The sequence below is a fragment of the Atta colombica genome, unplaced genomic scaffold, assembly GCF_001594045.1.
Source record: "Atta colombica isolate Treedump-2 unplaced genomic scaffold, Acol1.0 scaffold110, whole genome shotgun sequence".
Classification (NCBI taxonomy): Eukaryota; Metazoa; Arthropoda; class Insecta; order Hymenoptera; family Formicidae; genus Atta; species Atta colombica.
This window is the reverse complement of record NW_017259196.1, coordinates 969,423-992,410: the sequence shown is the minus strand read 5'-3', so window position 1 is coordinate 992,410 and position 22,988 is coordinate 969,423. Positions and strand designations below refer to the sequence as shown.

General features: G+C 36.3%; 2 protein-coding genes across 3 annotated transcripts in view; both read left to right on the top strand.

The window, feature by feature from the left end:
• The window catches only part of LOC108693839 (protein FAM151B), a 28,824-nt gene extending 22,714 nt beyond the window's left edge, over positions 1-6,110 (top strand). The window contains exons 2-5 of one of the 2 annotated variants that reach the window (XM_018202992.1): positions 992-1,129; positions 3,389-3,621; positions 3,708-3,847; positions 4,673-6,110. In XM_018202992.1, the coding sequence (XP_018058481.1) occupies positions 992-1,129; positions 3,389-3,621; positions 3,708-3,847; positions 4,673-5,075 (914 nt within the window). In that variant the 3' untranslated portion in view covers positions 5,076-6,110. The remainder of the gene's footprint in view (positions 1-991; positions 1,130-3,388; positions 3,622-3,707; positions 3,848-4,672) is intronic. The other variant, XM_018202991.1, reaches the window with a different exon arrangement.
• Positions 6,111-13,662: 7,552 nt separating this feature from the next.
• The window catches only part of LOC108693896 (protein PFC0760c-like), a 112,649-nt gene continuing 103,323 nt past the window's right edge, over positions 13,663-22,988 (top strand). Inside the window, exon 1 of the mRNA XM_018203091.1 lies at positions 13,663-16,042. Coding sequence (XP_018058580.1) covers positions 14,666-16,042 — 1,377 coding nt within the window. The 5' untranslated portion in view covers positions 13,663-14,665. The remainder of the gene's footprint in view (positions 16,043-22,988) is intronic.

The following is a 22,988-nucleotide window of genomic DNA, read 5'->3' as shown; positions in this document are numbered from 1 at the left end:
AAGAACTGTGGAATTCTCCACAAATGCGCAACGACATAAATTGCAACGCAATTCCATTATTAATTCATTCTGACTAATGTGGTCGCAGCTTTGTATGTAACTTGCTTCTGTATGTATCCATGCTATCAAGCAAATTAAAGCAGAGAACAAAAAAACACGAAAGAGTTAAGAAATAATGGACTTGTTCGTGTTGCTTGAAATCCCCAAAAATTGTTGGACTTACTTAATATGAAATAAATATACGGGATATCATGATAGAGATCGTAGTAACGTTTAAGAATACATTCTTGAGATCATTTTGAGTCAAAAATCTTAATATCAAAGATTATAATAATTTTTTAATTATAAGCATTTAAAGTTAGCGAATCGTATCGCCTAAAGTTCGTTTAGGTGTGATTGGCATTTTGTTTTGTATATCTTAACGCGCGAACTTTAAGCGGTATATAATTCGCTAACTTTAAATGCTATAATTGACAACTATTATAATCTCGACATTTTGGTATTAGAATATCCCAAAATAATCTTAGGAATCTAAGCGCTGTTACGATCTTTACCGGACACCCTATATATTCGGATGTTGAAGAAAAAAAGCAAAAAGTGCAAGCAACGCAAACAGACCTAATATATCTCAGTTGCTCTCAGCGAGATGATCTCTTGGATTCGTTCTCATTGATTACGACGGTTTTGTAATGCTATTGGCTGGATTGGGAGCTTCTCGAAACGAACGTGACAAATGAACGTGATTATCGATCGAACGGCATAATAGGAGGAGCAGAGAGATGGAGTTCTCGGTCGTCTACGTTTACGGTCACCGCGCCGCGCAAGGAATTCTCGAGTTCTCGCTCAATTATGGAGTGAACCACGAGTCGAATATTGGATCATAGGTCAGGGCGGTTTCGAGGATATCGATAGGGAAGGTCAAGTCCGTCTATCGCGCGAATGTGAAACACGACTCTGATAATAATAGTCAATGGGGTTTCTTATGTTTCAGAGACTGCCATGTGTAACAACTGCTCGAGTATATGCTATCCAAGCGAGTTCTTTCCCAATATCCAAGGCAATCTCACGAAAATCACTTGGGCACACGGTGTCAACAGCTTGACGGAATTGGACAAAGCACTCGCGTCAGGTAGGTCGTTCGGCGATTGCAACTCACGAAGCGCGACCTGGGCTTCCTTTCGTCCTTCGTTTACTGTATCTCGAGAAATGGAGAGACAAACGACGCTGCTCTGGTTACTATCGCGTGTTCAAATACTACAGCTGTACCGGAAACGTCGGTATCGTCTGGAAGATTTCTACGCGCGTTTCTACACGCGTGGTTTCATTAAAAGATTCTTTGAACTATACATAAAAGAGAGTAAAAAAATTAATTTGGGACAGAATACTAATAGACATAATTATACGTCATTAAAATACTAGCTTTAAATTAAGCTAACTTCAAATTAAACTGCATACGTTTCTCTTAAAGATATTTGACGTGGCTTTAATGTAAAATGTTCCTTCAAATCTAGATAAAAAAGAATTTTAAAAAAACTTGATTTGGGACAGAATACTAATAGACATTATTATCATTAAAGTACTAATTTTAAATCAAGCTAGCTTCTCTTCAAATTTCAATTGGATATTTAAATATGGTTCGTTGCATGTCGAGAGTGAACATGTATCGTTAATAATTGAGCGGACTTATACTGCGGATGATATATGTTATTTTTCATCGCTTTTTATTCAATTTTCCGCTCTGCCGACGAAATCTGTAACTTGGGAGATTTTGAATAAAGCAACGTTGCAATCTCATATTAAATGCAAAACGATGTACACAAAAGTCGACATTCGAGAGATAATTTCTGTGGACATTATTTCGAACGAAATTTGCTTTCACGACACAACCACTCGAGAGTTAATATTAATATTAACATTATTTACATTAATAATATTGCGAAGGATAATAGTAAGTTGTACGATAAAATTTTTTAAATGATCGCCAATGTCACCAACAGACAGTGATATAGCTTAACGATATTTAACCGAAAAACAATAACTGAAATTGCAGTAATATGAAACAATTTAGATATCTAAAACAAAACTATTTGCAAATGACTCGTGGTAAATACTTAATATTGATAATGAGAAATGCAGTCGAAATGTAACTTCGAGGAAAACGTTCGCATTTTGAAAGAATGCTAATTTACCACGAGTTTGCGACTTCTATCGACTTCTATGCGACGTCAACGTATTATTAGTTAATGAACTACGTGGCATTTTGCACAACTCTAGCCTTCAATGTTGGCCGCTTTTTGCTTTTGTCACTTTCATGGATATTCCCATATATGAATATCGTCCGATTGTGTGCGTCTTTGTATGCACAACCCGCATCCGATGGCGCGTATTTTTATATCGGCGTGCTTTAAATAATAGCGGGATGTCCTTGAAAAGTATGCATCCAGAAATATCGACAGCCAAGGAAAAAGCTTCAACATCGTGATGTCTGCATCCCCCGAGATTTCTTTCAAGCGCTTTCACGAAGCGCGATTCCGTGTATAAAATATAAGTCATATCGAGATTAATCTCACATTTTTCGACAGCCGTCTTTCTCTCTGACATGCGCGCATTTCATATCATGATTCAGGATGGATGCAGTATAAGTTGCAGTATAACTACCTTATAACCGGAAATTTCTTTCGACTTTGCACTTGGAAAAAAAGATCCAAAAGAAACTCTCGAATTTAAATTTTCTACCTCTATATATGACTGGATCTTTCATAGGCAAGTCATTTGTACACAGTCACGTTCGACGTGGAGTTTTCGAAAAGCACATCCGTGTCTCGGCTGAATCTCAATGAGACATCAAGGTAGCCAGTGGTCGCAAACGGAAGTTCGACCTTCGTTGTTCAATTTAGCAACTAAGCGCGTCGCCTCAATGATGAAAATCGTATTAAAACCCAAAATCCGTCACGTTGATTGTATATCCATCGCACGTTTCTAATAAATCTCCCACTGTCTTTTTTATTATGTTCATCCCTCATTCGAAATCCTCTGCAAAAATCTCCCTTAAAGCGCGATGGTCACTTTAATACCTGCAAAAAAGGGATGCCTACAAAGGGACATCGAACGTTCCTTCGTGCCATAAGTCTTGAACTAACGTGAGTCTATCGCCGCGCTTTTGGTCTTGGCAAAGCTAAAATTTTCGGTCGTTCGAGTGTTAGCACTGGCGGATGTATGGATCGGACAGTCTTCCAGCCTCTTTAGGCGTGATCGATATTCGCCACACGTGTATGCACATACCTGGAACCCTCCCGCCCAATCGGTCGTCTCAACCAGGCTGCTGCCTCACACTCTCACGCGCACACAAACACACGTACTCACGAACAACCGACTTTCCTTTTTAAAGCGGATATCATGATGCTGGAGGGCGACGTCATAATGGGGAAACATATCGCCACCAATGCCACCACCGATAAAATCCCGATAATGGCGCATCCACCAGCTACGGAAAGTGATCTATCGCTCGAAGAGTTCCTCAATATCAACGTGAATAATGGTAGCAAGGGCATCAAGCTGGATTTTAAGTCTAATGAAGCTTTCAATAACAGCAAGCCTATCCTTAGAAAGTTTCAACCATCCGTGCGTATACTCATAAATGCATCGCTTAATTATTTAGTATGTATGTAATTACAACATGATAAATAAAAATATATTTATTTGTTCAGCTTAAGTGTCCAGTTATCCTCAATGCAGACATTCTTCGTGGACCAGTCAATGCTACTAACCCTCTGATTAACACAACAGATTTCCTGACAGAAGCTAGTAAAATACCAAACTCTATTCTCTCTATCGGTTGGACAACCAAGTAAGTAAACAACTATTAACATGCACTATCAACGTGAACAGAGTAACAGCAGTTTCTAATATGCAACCTTGTAATTAATCAGCCGTATAAGCAAAGAAATATATGTGACCTTCACCGCACAAGATCTCTTATAAAAAAAGGAGTTATAAATATAAAGTCCCTGAGAGAGGAGATAATTTAACTTAGAGCGTTCTAATATGAAATATATTGAATGCACGTCAATATTAGAGACGTATATTATAACAAGATTGCTTCAGCTCGGTTTCACCAATGTAATGTTAACTTTATTCTCTGTTCAATTTATTCTTTACTTTTTTCTAATTTTAAAAAAAGATAAATAGAACTGAGCATAAATCTTAATTGGCTGAATAAAATAAAGAAACAATTTTTAGATTTAACAGCTAAAAAAATAATTTATACTATTTGCATTTACAAGATTTTAGTAAAATATAATGCTTTTATAAACATAATGATGTGCACAGATATTTAGCACATTTACGCACTGAGAAAAAATTTGTTTCATTTAAATAAATTAATTTAGCTCATCTTTATTTCTTTCGATGATAAATGTACATATTTAAGTTAAACATATTGTATTTGACTTGTATATATTACTCAAGGAAATAAATAAAGATAACTAAATTAATTTAATCAAATAAATAATTAATTTAATTAAATAAACAATTTTTTTTCTCATTACAAGAGAATTTCTTTTTTGTTAGATCCATTATATGTTAATTCATTCATTACAAAGCAATCAAAAGCTAATTTTAATTTTCACGGCATGATGTGTGATAGAAATTCAGCAATTCATCAACATTTTAGATACGGAAAGGAATACAACATCACCGAGGGTCGATATAACATGAAGCATCTCAAGAAGATGGTCGAAGTTGTAACAGAGAACCATATCAAACTGCCGGTAACTTATCCAGTACGAGCTGGTCTTGCAACGAATGATATCGATGGTATGAAGGCGTTATTGAAGAATACAACATCCATTACCGGTAATGCGACCCTAACAATCTGGTCATTGAAGGACGATTATGTCGATGTCGCGAAGCTTTCGAAACTGATCAAAGAATTGGGAACCGATAAGGTCTATCTCGATGTGCCAGAAGACTTGAGAAACCAACTCAATCTCTCAAGCGCATCCACGATGACATCCGCAGTAATGATGAATTTGATCGCGTCGCTGGTGTTTTTGGTCCTATCGAGGATGCTGTAAGAAGATGTAGGTAGCAGATATTTGCGACAAGATATTTGCCTCGAAAAGAGAAGGATTTCCCTTCATTTCAGGGGTCTCTCGATAGAAAAACGAAAATACGAGCGAACGACAAAATCCGATTACGAATAATCATTCATATATCATTCATGTTCGCCATCACGATCGTTTAATCGGATCTTCGTCCAATTCGACTACATTTCTTATGACGTATCTCTCACGACGTCGAAGTCGTCATCGCAGCGAACAATTTCCATAGCGAGATATTTTCCAAGCGAGACCCTCTATCTTATAAGAAAAGAAAATGTAAAATCAATACAATCTGTACTTAAATGAATCATTCAAATGACACGCAAAACAATCCGATTGTATGAAATATATTTTCTTTTTTAATATATCTGACATGGTAATAAAAAAGATTCATAAAAAAAGAATATGTGTAAGTAAATACGTTTCAACTATATTGAGAGCAACTTTAATACCGTTATCGATAAACAGTAACGCTTTACCTATTGTTAATTAATGTCTAAAAAGTTTCTTAATATTACAGTATACATATGTTAATAAATCAATCATAAACGCAGCAACTACACATACAAAGACACACATATACACGCAACCAATCACACATTCGAAATACTTGTTACATAAAAGACAACAGTTACATATGAAGGACATGCGTCTAATATATTGTCCTCAAATTTTTTATTGAAGTACAAACAGCGATATAAAAAGAGTACGCTTTTTTTTAAATGTAATTTTAAATATTAATACGTGCGCGCGCGCGTTCGTTGTGTATTAATATTTCTTCGTAATGTTCATCATCCCGTACCTGCGTTTTAACATATCTCCGATTTAGAGCAGCAAAAAAATTATATTAGTCTCTATATAAACTGCATATTAAATTCAAAAGATTTTAAAAAATGGAGTATACGTGCGAGAACGTACTGCATTTGATAATGAATCAATAAAACATACAAAATTATCGAGGAAACTGGACTAAATTTATTTATCCTGATTGTCGAATTAGTATAAAGTTCTCTTAATCTGAAAAAAAAAAAAAATCTTTTCAAAAAAAAACAAATATCTACAGAGGCTCAGTGAATTAAAAATTGTTTAATCATGTAATAATGGACACTATCCTAAACATGTAATAATTTTTATTTGTTAAAAAGGGTTTTATATTTATCAAAAAAGATAAACGAATCGTGCAAAAAATTAGCGTTATTAAATATTTTTTTTTTTATATAAAATTGAAATTTAGACAACAATTCAAATATTTCGATTTGCGAGATTAAAACGTTTGAATGTTGTTTAATTTTAATTTTATGTAAAAAAATATATATTGTTATATATTTATTAGCAGTAACATCTTTTTTGCCCTTTTCAATGAATAAAGATCAGGTTAAATAAAACCAGCTTAAAATGAACCTACAAAAATTAAGAGATCGCAATCTCATAAGTGTCGTTCTATGTATCGTGTAACAAATTAGTAGAATAAAATAGCTAGTATTGTTTGCTAATTCAATAGGATGTCTATTTGTCATTGTTATACGTAATTATCTGTGAAGATGAAATGCAAGTGCCCGACGCATAGTCACTACGGGTAATCTAAGAGATTTATTAGAATAAGCGTACATTATAACAATGGCATTCTCTTTTATGCGTTTTTATCTAGCAATGCGGAAGATTTATATATGACATTGAATATACTAAACCGTGCAATTTATGCATGATAACAATTACCGTTTTTTAAACCTCCATTTTCCATTTTTATGATGCAATAAAGAGTATTACAAAGACTCGCTTTCTTCAGAAGCTACTGGCTGTGGGTTGTTCCTGTTAACTAAGGGGATTAAAAAGGTTGGAGGAGGTTAAAAGGTTCTCATAAGTGATGTTTGCATTTAAGATACAAGGTGTATGCTATAATAGGGTACGCGCTATTTGTTCTGTTAGTTATCTTCGAAGCGCTTCCGCTTGCGCTACGGAAAATGGCTATAGTGACGATGAATTCTCAAAATGTATATCATGAAACAAGGGAACGTTTACAAAATTTTCAGATGGTACTTCATAGAAAACCAACGGCATTAGTCTTTGCGATAAACACTACAGCGGAAACACATCAAGAATCTTGCGGAACGACAAAACCGGATACTTTCCCCTCGCAGAGATACCTCTGGTATCTCAAGGTGAACGTGGTGAAAGAAGAGGAGTATTCGCGAGAATATCGCGGGAGGTGTCTCGCTGGTCGAGCGCGATCGAGGTGTCAAAGGTCGCGCGACGAAGTGTCGGCGGCCTTGAGATTACAGAAGAAGCTATTCCGGTTATCACAATCGGACTCCTCCGACACGCGTTCTTCGTCGCCCATCTCGCGTGGCCACTCAGCAGGTGCGCCGTGCAAAATGGGATTTTCTACGTGTGCGAGAAGCGGCGAACCATCAGACGAAAATGCATCTCGGAGATTGCAACCACGGCGGGTGTTCCGCACTTTTTTTTTTCCTTTGAAGCTGAGAATCCCGGTCCTCCCATCTCTTCCCTCTCGACTGCTTTTAGTGTGTTGAACGTAATTTATTTCTTTAACGAAGAAAATCGTGAGTACTTATGGTAAATCTATTTGGGACGCGCGGCAATCTGCTTTCGATCGAGCTTTTACGAACGTCGGAATCATCTAAGTGTGTTATATGCCATGTAAAGAATAAAGCAGATTTTCTGGAAGTTTCCTAGAATTTCTTTATATGTGACACACAAAAGATGCAAATCCAATTGGTTATCGCAAACAGAAAGTGAAGTTTCTCGAAATGACAAAGTGACCCAAAAAAAGTACAATCTTCACCGATAACCCGGATGAACTTGGACGAAAGATGTGAAATCGGAAAAAACGTAAACCATGCCGATAGAGAAATGGCGAAATTATCTTTCGTTGTAAATTCACAATATCAATGTGTTGGACCTGAGCTTTTTTTACTCTAAACTTGTTTACCGGGAATTTCATTTTGTAGTTATATTTCACATTGATCCACGACATTAAATTATCTCATTCATGTCAATGCACGGAATATTCAAATAATCTGATAAAAGATTAATGTTCCAACGTGTTGACTTCATAAAATCAAGGAAAGCAAATATTACACGACATATATATAATTAATATGGCAGCTTTGATAATCATTATGAATATGATAAAGCACCTGTGATTTATAAATACGTAATACTTCTAAAGATAAATCTTCTAATGATTAATCACTCTTTTTCAGATGAGTTTTTCAAAAGAAAAAAATGTATGCATTTTAACGTTTTCACTCCGAGAAAAATATAATAATGGCACAAAAAGATGACAATTGTACAAGTTTTTTATGTAGAATTAATGTATTATATATATATATATATATAGTTATAAATAAAGTATTTTACATAAAATATTTATTCAACTATTATATTAATTCTATGTATAAAATTGTATAAATTGTTGTATTTATCTTTAGTTGCTACTGGTTTTTTTTGTGTTCTTTTCACATAATTGTTAATAATAAAAAGTTTTCAACTCTTTGAGTTTGATTTCATTAAATTTTCAATATTCATAATTAATCATTAGTTACGCTTATATTCCGTGATTATTTCGAGTCACGAATGTCAGCTGTATAGAAACATAAAAAAAATGTTTATGCACGAGAAATCAATAAAAAGGAACGAAACGGAACGAAATAATGTCGGCGACACGGATCTTTAAGTCGACGTCGTACGAAAAACTACACGTGCATTCGGGTCCACGCTACGTTCTGTAAGTAGAACAAATCGGTACCTCGTGTCCGTCTCTCTTCTGGCACGAAAGGCGCGCTCTAATCCGCGTGACTAATCTCGTTTCGTGTTCACGAAAATCTTGATGAAACCTCACATGACCACGCAAGCTGCCTGTGAACGTTCTTTATCTGGACGATCACTCGAGTCCTATCGCCAGAATAAAGTACTTGCAAATGCATATCGTCCGGTCGTGTAGAACACGAAATGTGCTTCACGATAGACGATTTTGTAATAAAAAATAGTAAACCGTGAATATTATCGCGCGTTGCACTTTACGATTACGGCGGTTATTCATTTTATCACTGATGGCGAAAATTACGCAACGCGTCTTCGAAATGGCACGCGTATAAAAGATTCTTAAAAAGAGAATTTATCCTTCCAGTTCACTATTCATTTAATCAAGGGCGGATTTCTCACCTTGTTAATCTACACGGCTCGCGATTACACGCGTTCCACGCAAATTCCGTCGGACAGATGTGATTTAATCGTCGTTTTAACGAGTCGACGTTAACGAGGGCCCGTTTATTCACCCTTTGCTAGTCCCGACAAGTGAATATACAAATTAATGCGGACATGAACGGCGACGGGGCGTGAAAGCGAAATAATTAGAGAAATCCACAGTCGCCAACGTTAAATGCCGCGCCGCCGTGCCGTGACCGATAGATTCCGCGTTGTAAAATCAATTTTTCCGCCTCCGTGCCACGACCTCCAACGCGTGTTACACAACTCACTCCCGACATTTAGGAAATGAGTCTGGCGCGAAATATTTTAATGATTGTGCGACGTAAGAGCAATTTTGATCTCTGCATGCATCCAATGTTTCGTAAGATAATGTATGCACGGGAAAAAAATAATAACAGTTAATTTTAACAAGACATATTTGATTAAGTAAATTTTGGTGGCAGTAAACAGAATTTCTGATTATTGTAAAAAAAAAAAATATTTCGATACAACATTTAGGTTAGAATTTGATTAGTGCTTATGTAATAGATATATTCGAAAAACAGTGTGATTGAATTGATTGGAATTCTAGTTGAAAATGGACAAACCAATGGACAATTTTCCGATTCGCTCATTTTTCAATCAAAAATTTTTCTCAGTATATTTGTTTAAAAAAAAAAAAAAAAACATTTTAAAGGTTAAAATCTCTACTTTCAAATTCAGTAATTGATATTTCAATTTGACTGATTTTTTACGGAGCTATGTGGATACAAATGAATATCCTTCAAATCTGAAAACTTTGTACAAACTTTACAAAGATCTAAAATAGGCGTAAAATAAAACTCACACAAAAATGAGGTTTATAGCAGTTGAAAGAATAAATCTTTACCTTCAATTTGCTTTTTTATTGACCATTGCATCGAACTATTTTATGATTATGATTGAAATACTGAAAGAAAACTGATATGTAGTTACGGCAACTATAAATTTGACAACATTGACATTATAATATCTATAACTATTCTTTGAATTATCAGTGCGATCCTCTGGTGAAGTGAATGGCAAGGTTCATGAAACGTTGACATTAGCAATGAATCACGATACGATGACAACAAATTTTTTGGTATCTCTGAATATCTATAACTAACTTTTATTGAGTATTAGCTATTGCGGTACTATAAAAACAAAGCATAAAACACTACATTGTTAAATCTACACTATCAAAAATTTAATTTAAGGCCACTATTCCTACTCAATATATCGTTATTGTATACTAAAACAATGGTTAAATTTAACACTATATAATGTCAATCTGATATCATATAGTGTCAAATTGACACTATATAGTGTTAAATCCAGCCATTATTTTAGTATACAATAACGATATATTGAGTAAAAGCAATGGCGATTTAAATTAGGTTAAATTTTCACCACAGGTTTCACAGTGAGAAAATATAAAAATATAGTACACAACGTGTGAGTGTGCAAAGCGGAAAATATGTCTGGTTACTGTAATCAGGACATATGCAACTAAATTTATTTAGTTACTTTAATCAAAATTATGGATTGTTCGTATTTCAAACAGTGGTTATTAAGTACGTATTTCAAGATAATTCAATTAATTTTTTTTCAATATGTAAAGTGCAAATTCCGATTTCCAGAGCGTGTAACGATCGTACGTACAAGATCATGTATCGTACATCATGCATTGATCATTTCTCAAAAAAAAGGAAACTGAAAAGACTTAATTTCAAATACCGCCTTGCTTTCACCGATCTCTCGTGCGCGGCAAAGCCGGCAAAACGTGTGGTTTGTGAAAACGCACGTGCGCCACAATCAGTTAGGTGACTTTATTTCCTGACAGAGATCCTGACGCGATCTTCAAAGACAATTTCAGATGCAAGAGCACGATCCGTTTCCCCTTTTCCAGCTTCCTGGCACGCCGGTAAAGGCCCGTTTGGTATGCTCCGCAGTGACATTTCTTGGCGACAGATCGCGCGTTACAGATCGATCAATCGGATCGAGAATGGGGCACAGCGTGACAGCCGCGAGGAAAGGGCCTGCCGTGTTTATTTATCACCGTAAGCACCACAGACGGCTTAAAGGGACGACAAAAAGCACCTGCCGACCTCCGTACGCGACGAAAAACCAGTCCTCGTTGTACCGGTTGCAAGATCGACATCAACGACTAGTGTCTTCCTCCTCTTCGCATTCTCTCTCGCAACTTCCTCCTCGATGCCTCACTCCTCGACATATCACGGCAGGAGTTCCCCTACTCTCTTTTTTATCGGCACGAACTTCTCTTCCTCTCCTTGCGGCTCGGATTTCGCCGTATCGTCCTACTCCGAATCTCATCTCTGAATGGCGATGCGAAAGTGAATGGGACGCCCGGCGAAAAGGCCAGCCGGTCGACTGTCGTTCGACCTGGACGATCGTAAAATCGAGAGACGCGACAGAAATGTACGTTCCGCGCATTATACATGTGGAAGTGGACGAAGAAGATCGGAGCAAGGAGATTTCCCGCGAGGGATTAAAACTGCAATGCTCTTCTTAGCGTCGCTCGCCTGATATCTCCTTCAGCTAAAAGCCTTGGCGACTGTTGGATAATCACTCGCAAAAAAAAACTTTTGTGCAAGAGCACAGATAGCGGTCCGGTCTCGTTTTTAACATCGATCATCCATTAACTCTGAATCTGACCATATATATCTCCCTGTAAGATACATCTGTACTTCTGTCATTTGGAATTGTAGTCTCTGTTTCAATTTTTATATTTGCATGCAAATATTGTTGCCTCATAATTTATCATAATTTATTATATAAATAATTCATTGATTTTTATTCCAAAGTAAATATAAAACATTTTTTTAATTCGATATATAGTCATCATTGTGTGTATCTCAACATTATGGTGATTTAATGAAGAGGTGATTTAAAATCAATCAGTGTTTCTGTTTCTTAAATAAAATTTTACTAGAAGATAAATATCATTCTTATCTAAATCCACTTCATAATCGCTCGTGATTAAGATACATTCAAATAGAACGACATGCGTATTACGGACTTCATTCGATATTAAATCAATTTAATGCTTTTTATCGCAGACAAGAAGCAACTTCTATCAGAGTCTAATGTGGATAGTGCCGTGTCTATTCGAAATAAATTGAAAACCGGTTTCGACAAACGCGTGACACCAAGGACCACGAAGTCTCGCACATCAATCTACACCTTCGATTTTTCCCCAACTTTCTGCACAGCGCAACATAAAGTATCGCCACCAAAGCGCAATGATCCCTACATTTAAAAAATACACTTAGATCGAAAAATCAGTTAGCTCTTACGCCATTTGTACATGCCATTTACATTCTGCGTGACCACACCTGTGTTCACAGTTCTCCAACCTCGCTCGGCAAAGCGTGACAAGGCTGAGCACATCGTTTCCTTCTTAGCTGTCGTATTTCATATTAAATTTGTCTTACGATAAATAGAATAAGTCTCAATTTATCTGTTTGTTTAATAAAGAAAGTTACTTCCGGAAAGATTTATCGCTAGAGATCCCATACATATTTAAAAGTAATGACTGTTAACCCAGAAATAGCCACTTATATATTTTTATATCTTAGTAGCAAAAAAGTGTAAATTGATGCAGAATATTGTTAAGTAAAGATATTGTTTAACATTTTTTTTTTTTAAGAATTATTCTTTACAAACCTCAACTTTTTATATGCAATATCATTGAAAATTCGCGATAAAAAAATTTATACTAATTAAATTCTTATTTTTTTAGATTTATTATCATAATAATCTTAACGTGCTTATTTCGTTTAATATTTGTTTCTACTTTTTTCAGAAAACTGTTAAATCCATATTTAATTTTCTCAAATATTAATAATAATCGAAACATCAATGAATAATATACAATATGTTGTTAATAGTAAATTTTAATTGAGATGTAAAAACACCACGGATAATCATATACGTAAAAAATCAGATGATATCCGGGGTTAAGGACTACATCTCTTTCATACCCCCGAAATACATCCGGCGGAGATGCAGCCGATCGCGTCCACGAACTTGTCTCGCTTTCTCTCTCCCCTCGCCATACCGATGCCTATTGTTTCACGGTGCATCATCACGGGGTCCGTGAAACACCGTGCGCGGAGGTTTCTTGCAGAGGTAAAGGCGAAGGACGAAGGGGCGAAGGAGACGTTGGCGGCGGGGTACCACGGTCGGTGCGGCACAAAGGGGGGCAGTGGAGGCGAATATCGCTCGTACGCATGCGCGGTGCGTTCCGCGATCTCTCAGACTACCGGCCAGGCCGCCAGACTCCGGTTGGCCTCAGTCGTCCGCGACATTCTGTCCGCGATACGATTCGGCGTGAACGTGTCGCGTCTTCCTCCGGGTTCCACCGAATCCGTCCGTGCCCGATATAGCGAACTACCCCCTATGAAGAAACCGATGGTGAACGGAAAAAACTCGTAACAATTGCACGCCGTAATCATCAGAATCAGATAATACGTACAAAGAATATCATTTAGGGGATGTTCTCTTGTGAAAAATATCTTGAGATAATAATCTAGTGAAAAATAATCGCAGAGAAGGTTATTGAATTATCTGGAACGTAGTGAACAAATTGACTTTTTTAATCAGTCGTGGACTCTTGAATCGCAGAGCTTAAGAAAGTACGGACAATACTTAATAATTATTAAAAGATTAAAAGGATAGATTTTGGTTTGAGCACAAATTTGCAAAAATGTGGAGCAGCGTGAAATGACACTGTCGACGAATCATTGTTGACGAATCATCTTCGCGAAGTAATTCTAATATTTTATGTGACATTCAGGTGATACAAGCAATTAGTGACGAATTCCGTTTTGTAGCGGTTTTCATCACCGATTGCACTGGAGTCACGCCAAAAGGAGTCACCCTCCAGGATTGCTTCGTCGTTTCAGGTTCCGCGGTCACCACGTGGTCACTACAACCACGACGCCGCGACGTGCGGTTAAATTGAGAGGGAGAGAGAAAGAGAGAGAGAGAGAGAGAGAGAGAGAGAGAGATATATATAGAAACGAGCTTGCGGTCAGGAAAATTGACGGATTGAATTGTCAATTGATCAGCAGAAATCGTTCGGCAGGGCGCGGCGCCCTTTTCGATTCGATCGATGGAATGATCGACATAACACCGATTGTCACGAGTGCTGTTGCTGCTGCTCGACAATCGAGCGGGCTCGATGCGCCGTTGAGGAGCACGCGATCGACGAGGAATCGAGAGGTGATCGACAAGTGCGACCGCGCGAAAGCCGCAGTCACGTGGCCCGTGATGATGTAAGGTGACCTGAGAAAAACGGTGCTGACGAAATGACGCGCGACAGGAGGCTGCTGCTGTTACTGGGTCTGCTGATGGCTTACGGCCTGTTCATGGTCGAATGCCGGTACCATCAGCATGAGGACGCAACGACGGAGACGAGACACCGACACAGGCATAGACACGAGTCCTCGAATCGAAGGAACCACCATGAGCTCGATCCTGGCAGAAGATCCTGGCAGGAGGTGGATTACGAATACGAAGGTGACTTCGACGATCCGATCGACGAAGATGATTATGAGACGCGATCGTATCACGATTATCCCAGGTCGCATCATCGATCTGCACAGAAGAGTTATCACAACCGGATGCTCGAGCCGCGCTATCCATCCAGATATCATAACGATGGATATCACGCTGGAAACGGTTGGTATGATGAAAATAACGACAGACGCAGGATGCCATCACGATATAATACGAAGAATCATCGATACAGACCCAGCAGGACTCATCATAGGCCCGCGTATTCGCGCAATCGCGACGTGTCGGACTTCGACGACACGGAGGAAGATTATGACTATGAAAGGCCGTATAGATACGGAAACGGCGGGGACAATTACGAACGATGGAGAAATTCTAGACGATACACGTCTTACAGGAGAGATTGGAGAAATAGAATGAACGGCTATCATGGGACGAAGAGACATCGCTTGGAAGATCGCGAGGACATCACCGATCGTGGCGACGTGACGAAATGGACGGATGACTGGAAGAGAAAATTGAATTCCTCGGACTCAAAGTACAATTTTGCGAAGAAAAAAGACGAGCAAAAAGCGGAGGAGGACGAAGATTACGAAGACCATGGCGGGCTTGAGGAGGATGATAAAGATGAAGACGCTGATGATATCTGGAAAGATATCAATGAGAGAAACGAAGATAATGGAGAGGAAGAATTTGATAACGATTTTTATAAAAATGGGACAAAGCCACTCTTGAAAACCTACGATGATATCATCAAAAGACTCACGTCTGACGACCCGACTACTCCGAAGACCACCGTCAAAAGAGATTACCGGAATATCGAATCGAATAAGCACGTGAAGCGCGAAGGTTACAAAAATCTCAAATACGAATCGAGAAATGTTTCTAAATCGGTAGAATTCTTCACGAATGCGCCTAATGCCACGTCCAATTATTTCGTAAATTCGACCGTTAAATCCGTCGGACATAAATCCTCGAAAAACACAATCAGTAGAATGGTCAAGGGTCACGATCGGCAGGAGACGAAAACTGATCCTCAGACTAAGACTAAAAGCCTCGAGCAGGATTACGACGAGTACCTGAACAACCCAGATAACGAGAAGGAAGACGATCTCGTCAAAATTGGAGTCGAGGACGATTCGGCCATGCAGGCGGATGTCACTCATACGGTGAGTAATAATCATTACGAAGAAAATTGATTTTTTTTTAATTTCTTGATAACTGCGGGTAACTAGTGAGATTTTTTTCAACTCGATATTTCTCAGGTCGTTAATCATAGCGTAATGAAGAGATTGCGCAACTATGATAATAACAGGAAATTATTTAACAATCGGCGACACACTAATAGAAAATTATAGCAAATGTATTCCTAGTTAGTTATTCTCACTCAATGAAATTCATATTTAAAAAAAAGTTATTATTTAATGATACACGGAAAATTGTTATAAAATCAATCAATCGAGTATTGTTATGCGTTATATTGTTATGCCGGATAGATCAACTCCAAAACGCGAATAATTTGTTTTCACGAATCACAGAATGTATGAAAGAACGCTTTCATGTACGTCCGATGCTGTCGTGAGAGCTGAAAGCCGTAAAGTCAGTTACCGTTGAGTTCTCTCTGGATCGATGGTGGAGATTAAAATCGAGTCAAGGGTTCGACTTGGCAAGCCACGTACAATCGCACACGCGAGCTCGAGCTATCGATGCTTTTTCCCTTCGCGAATACACCACTCCGTTTGCATGAAATATCCGAGGAAGAGTACGTGACGTGAGAAACCATTCTGTAACTGTATACCGAAGAACCCTCGCAGATCTATCGACGATCTCGGCAATTGATGATTGTCTTCCGTATCTTTCCGGATACGTACGGTGGTACGGATCGTAATTCTCATCGAATACAAGATCGAATATTTTGTGATCGCTGCTAATTTGCAGGCTATCATTATTTGCGAGCTTTTCTTACATAGTGATTTGTGTTTTCATTTGGTTGAGGTCTCTGATAGAAAAGTATACCGTTTTTTCTGGACATTCATTGAATTACTGTTCGGTATTTCTGTATTCTCATTAGTTGTAATGACATTGCGTATAAGAAATGAATAAGAACTTGATAAAGCTTTATTCAATGACTGAAGATTTTCTGCTGTGCAACACTTGTACAAACATCTGTCTAGTTATTATCTAGTATTAATAATTACATTGTTCGACAGAAGATAATTTTTTTTCTAACACTGAAACAAGACTAATCATTTTTCATAGTTTTTTATACGCTGGACATAAATGCTTTCCAAATTATTTCAACACGTTACAATTTTGAAAAATTTGCAATTCAATTTGGAAAAAAAGAATGTGAATCCGATATCAGAATTAACAAATTTAAAATGGTGGATTCAATATGACAGATCAAAACTTGAAAAATGTTCGGATTATTGCAAAATGTATAGATGTCTTTAATGATGTTGAATTTGTTTGACATCGTGTATATAGCGACCTAAAAAAACTCTTATGTTTAATTAAACATAATAAAAAGCTATTTGATAAATCGCTAATCGGGTATATAATTCACTTTCCACAATAGACTCTATATATAACTATAAATATTATACTTATTAACTATAGCGGATATAAAATCTTTTTGAGAATTGAGAATTCTAATAATTTAATACCTAATTTTTTTATGGCAATTAAATTTCTCTAGAATGTCACATATCATAGTTATGATAAAATATGTAAAAATAGAACAATTCGGAAGTCGGATGGAACAATTTGGAAGCTGCAATCGTATTCAGCGTTTAAAAAATTATGGGAAATAACTAATCTCGTTCTGATATTTTTTTTATCGAAGTGTTGTTATTAAAATTATTGCGTGCAAATGTGATGATTGCATTGATCTGCCTGGGCAACAGAATTCTGTTATCAATAGAAATAATTCTGTTTAATAAGAAGTATTTTGGACCAATCGCTAAATGGTATTTACGTATCTCTTCTTCAGCAATATTCCGATACAATTTTGATGCAATATCACATGCCGATGCTTGACAAGTGTCATAATGATTGACATAGGCTGCACAGGTAGACAAGCAATATCCTAGCCGTGTATTGCTTATAGAAAATTTAAAACTTCGAAAAATCGAAAGAAAACTTCGGTCGGAAAGCATGACAGGCTGAGCATTAGAGAAATTACGTAACAATAATCCAGGTTTCTTCTTCATCTATTGATACTATTGATTGCAGTTGTCATGTAATTAGACTAAATAATAAACGAGCGTATAAAATACATTTAAATAAAGTTTCTTTCAGTCTTGCCGCAACTTACTAAATTCAGCATTTCCTAAACAATTATTGTTCTATAAATAGATTTAAATTGTACATCCTTTTTGTATGCAATAATTACAGGTAAATTGTATCTTGATTAGAATCTAAATAACAATTAGCATCTTATTTTAGATCGTACATGTGAGAACATAATTGATAAAGAAGAAGCCTATACCGATCGAAGCTGGATTTTTAATGCTTTTAAAAAATTTCCATGTGAATTTATATGCTAAATATGTAGTTATGAACTGTGCGCCGAATGATTTTTCCAACTTGTAAAAGCTAGTCAAACTAGTATTCAATCATCAAAATCTGAATCAGTGGAGAAATCACTGATGTCAATGCCAAGTAAACTACTGGTAATCAGTGAATGAAAAGTGAGATCCCTAACCTAACCTAACTTAATCTTTATTATGTAATCTAACTAACTTTGTTTTAGTGCATAAATTCAATAATAAATATAGTATTGGAACATTGAAATTAACGTGTAAATATCAGTATTTTAGTTACATAATGCTCAAACGTTCTTCTTTTTTTAGTTGAACTTCACTAATTATGCCAAATATGTCACTGGATAATTAGTAACTAATCACTGATTCAGATTTAGTAGGAGTATAATAGTATCACAAATTAAGTTGATAAGCAATTTAATAATTTAAATCTGGTATCATATTAGAATGATGTTAATATACTGAAAAAATAAATTTATTGCAAAAAATATTACCTCGACCGGGAGTCGAATATGGATCTCTTGTATTCTATACGAGTGTCCTAAACTTAGACTAGTCTTAGTAATATTCTTCGCAACAATCGGTGTATGTAATGAAACGTCCTTTTCAGAAATAGTTTTACTTTTATCTAAATAGTTTTACTTTTGTTATTAAATAAACTTAATATAATTGTCCAGTAACAACTCAAAGAATGCATGAAATTTCTACCAAGGATAGATGGTACAAGTTATAGAACGCAACACGTCCTGTAGCTTCTGCCAACAATTTGTTTCGATAAAATGGAGCGTATCTCTGTCAGCGAAAAAGTCATACCAAGAATAATACTGTAATAAACAGTGATTTACTGTGATGACGAAGGCAGCGAAAAGATTTATTTCCGACAGATTATTTGTACTGGCCGGTTTGTGTTTACTATTAAAACTAATTTTGTCAACGCTGGATTGCACAATGCCGACATACTTGGCGAACGTATAAGACGAGAATTACGAATCGATCGCTTCGGTATCCATATATCGACAGAATATAATAAGATCGATGGGATAGTACATTAGTTTTGCCCGTCATTCGCATAATTTATGCAGAACGTGAGCCAAATCATGAAATTGTTCGAAATCGCCCTGCCGAACTTGAGATTAAGTTTCAACATCAGTGGTGCCGAAAATAGCACCGATTTGTCTTGAAACATCACTTCGAATCATGACAATCGTCATATTGCACGAATTGACGGAAGACACCTGTCTGCTGTATAACTAATATTGTCCCCTCTTCAAAAATTATTTTACTTCGCGGATGACATTTAATATAATAATGTCCTACATTTATGGGAACATCCTTTATTCGACAATATTTCATTTTATATTACGTTTATAAATTTATAATTGTTGATAATGTATATTAATAAATTACGTTTTGTAATAAATACTGAATAATCTATAATGAATAATATATAATAAATATTATATTAATTATTTTAATAATTAAATGTGTATAAATTATTTATTAAAATAATTATTAATATTAATTAAATTATCAGATTAGTCATACGTTCAGTTTTAATTTGTATAAATTCGAAATCAAAGGATTAATAAGACAATCTGTAAATTAGAATCTCTAACCACAATATTGATTATTCTCATCAGTGCAAGTTGCCAAACTCATTTCGCGGTTCTTTAAGATTGTTCAAGTACTGCTTCTGAGAACTGGTTCGGATGTGTTCTATCATGGATGCTCAACGTTATTAATGACCGGCATATCTGCGTGCGTAGTGATGTCGGTGATTCCCCTCACTTACACAAAGCCAGGATTAGATTGACCTTGGCAATGCGAACCAACGGCGTCAGGCAAAACTTCTCTTTTCATTCGCGTCAAAACTTTTTGAATCAACATTCGTAAGATTGACCTCGGAAGTCGCCGCCCGCTAGGCGCCAATCGTCTGCAGACTTTAGTAGCGCTCATCGTCAAGACCGATGCAATAACAGTCAGAGAATTTGTTTACAGAGCGCGAAATACCAGGAGAAAAGCTTTCTAAATAATTTTACAAACTATTTGATCATTGCATCAGAACAAACAGAAATATATTATGAATTGTATAAGGAATCTCGATAATGTAAAGAATGTAAGAATATAACAATTAACAAGAGTATAGTACGGTAAGTGATGCGCAAATTATTATTATTATTTAATTAAATTTAAAATTATATATAATTTAAACGATTGGAAGTTTTGGCTCAAAGCAGAGCCTTGAACGTCCAATCGTTTAAATTATGATTTTAAATTTAATTAAATTTAATTAATTTCTCTCAGAGAAACACTGAGAAAAATGTTTGATTGAAAAATGAATGAACCAGAATGAAAAGATTCTGATTATATCAATCAGATTCTGGTTCAGAATTCTGATTATCTTAACCAGAATTCTAGTAAAATGTAGTTAATGAGTGAAAAATTCTGATTCGTCAAGTTTCAACCAGAATTCCAATTAATCTAGACATTTTAAGCGATTTTTCATGAATAAGTCACAGCATATTCCAAGAAAAAAATCTAGTAAAATTAATATATATAAGCATAAAGATTAATTCGTTACTTTAGAAGAACATTTCCACAACGAGCTCGTCGCTCCGAGTCTTACGTGTTCCGGAGTAAAACGAGAACGCGATGTGTGCACCTTAATTTCGCGGTATAGCTCGCAGCGACGGCAGCCCAGACGAGCAAAACGACGACGCACGTCCACGGCGGCTGTCGTCGCGATCGTGCTTTGCCCTTTTTGCACCAATTTACAAAGGTAAACTCGCCACGTTCCATCGACTTCTGCATGCCAGCCGGAGCGGAATTGCCGCGCTGAGGTAATTGAGCAATTCCACTGCATGCACGTTGTCCATTCGTGGTTTTCCGTCGTAAATTCACGTGCACCGATGCCGAACGATCAAAGGGAATCCTCCATCGCCATTGGTCAATCGGGCTATCAGATATTTTCGGTTTAAACGACCGCAAATTCATCGCATTACTATACAGGAGGGAGATGTACGTATGGATAATCAGATCTTGAATATTTAGATGATGATTAATCCCAGTGACCTACATATGTGACGGAATATTCAATTAACGTTCGCGCACGATAAAATTAAATTAGACATGAATAACTCGATGCTTCGCACGGCGGCGACTTAAAAGAATCCCCAATTTTCTCGTATACTTTTTACTTGGTTCCAGTTTACTGCGTATCATCAAAAGCCGTACGATTTGTGCGAAACTGATTAGCGTTTAATTTCATTACATTAGATCCTTGAAAGATAAATATAATTCAAGGCATTATTTACGTGCAATATGCATCTTCAAACATCAAGAGATATAATGATATATTGGAACGAGAACCACGTACGTTTTATAAATAAAGAACGTAGAAAAGGCAAAGAGATGTTACAGGTAACAATATTTGTTGTTTTACATCCTACACGGAAAAAAAATGTTTCTGGCTACAGCTAATTCTGATTGGCTGAAATTGCATTAGTCATGAAATTTGCTAATATTATACACACAGAGGAGATTTGCTGCTATAGCTAATATAAGAACGTAATAGCAAAGTATGCATGTCTGTTATCAATTTATTTAACAACATGAAGTTAGTTATCATAGTATCGGATCCATGTAAAAAAAAATTGTCTGTATGCAGCTAAATATAGTTTGCTGAAACTGTACTTGCTATCAAACTATCTGCTGCAAACACAGACAACGTTTGCTGCAACGATCAATACATCGACATAATAGCAAAATGTCTATCTTATTTATTGCAATGATAATATTTAAGCCTCACAGTTAATGGAAATTAGACCTCACCTCAAAATTAGACACGATTAGGTGTCCATACAATGCTACTGAATTAGCTGCCAAATCTAATTTTACTTATGGCAGCTAATCTTTTTTTTCGTGTAATAACAATTAGTTTTTATTAATATTGAACTAAAGAATTAGATGGACATATTGCTTCCATAATCTTTTCTTATAAATGACACGCGAATGCATCGTCCTTAATCACTAATTTCGCAGCGTTTCTTTTATCGCTTCGCACGTCTATCTAAACGACATTAGGTTAATCCGCAATTGACCTACCTCTTAGCGAAAATAGCTTGTGCAACATAAAAAAAGTATCAATTTTATCCAGACGTTACTAATATGCTGGTAAATGCACATTAATCTTGTTCACTTCTTAGGATTCTTGTAAAAGCTTTAGCAGAATAATGTTCGAGCATTCTTTATCAAATCGGGAAAACTCATAAAGTCGTGCAGAATTTTATGATTATCGTCGTACGCTATCTGTTGAGAATGATGAACGCTGGAAGTTAAAGTTCGCGAATGGAATATCGCAAATATGTCGTTTTCTGAATTGAGAGTTCAATTTATCTGTCATATACGTATTATGAAGCGGATTTTATCTTATTGATGCAGTCTTCGCAAAATAATTATTTTCTAGTGCAAAAGATATTATTAAAAATAAACAAATAATTTTTTGAATTTGAAAGCATTTCGGTATATACAGGGTGACAAAAAAGTGACTGCAAAATTTTGTGTTTATCAA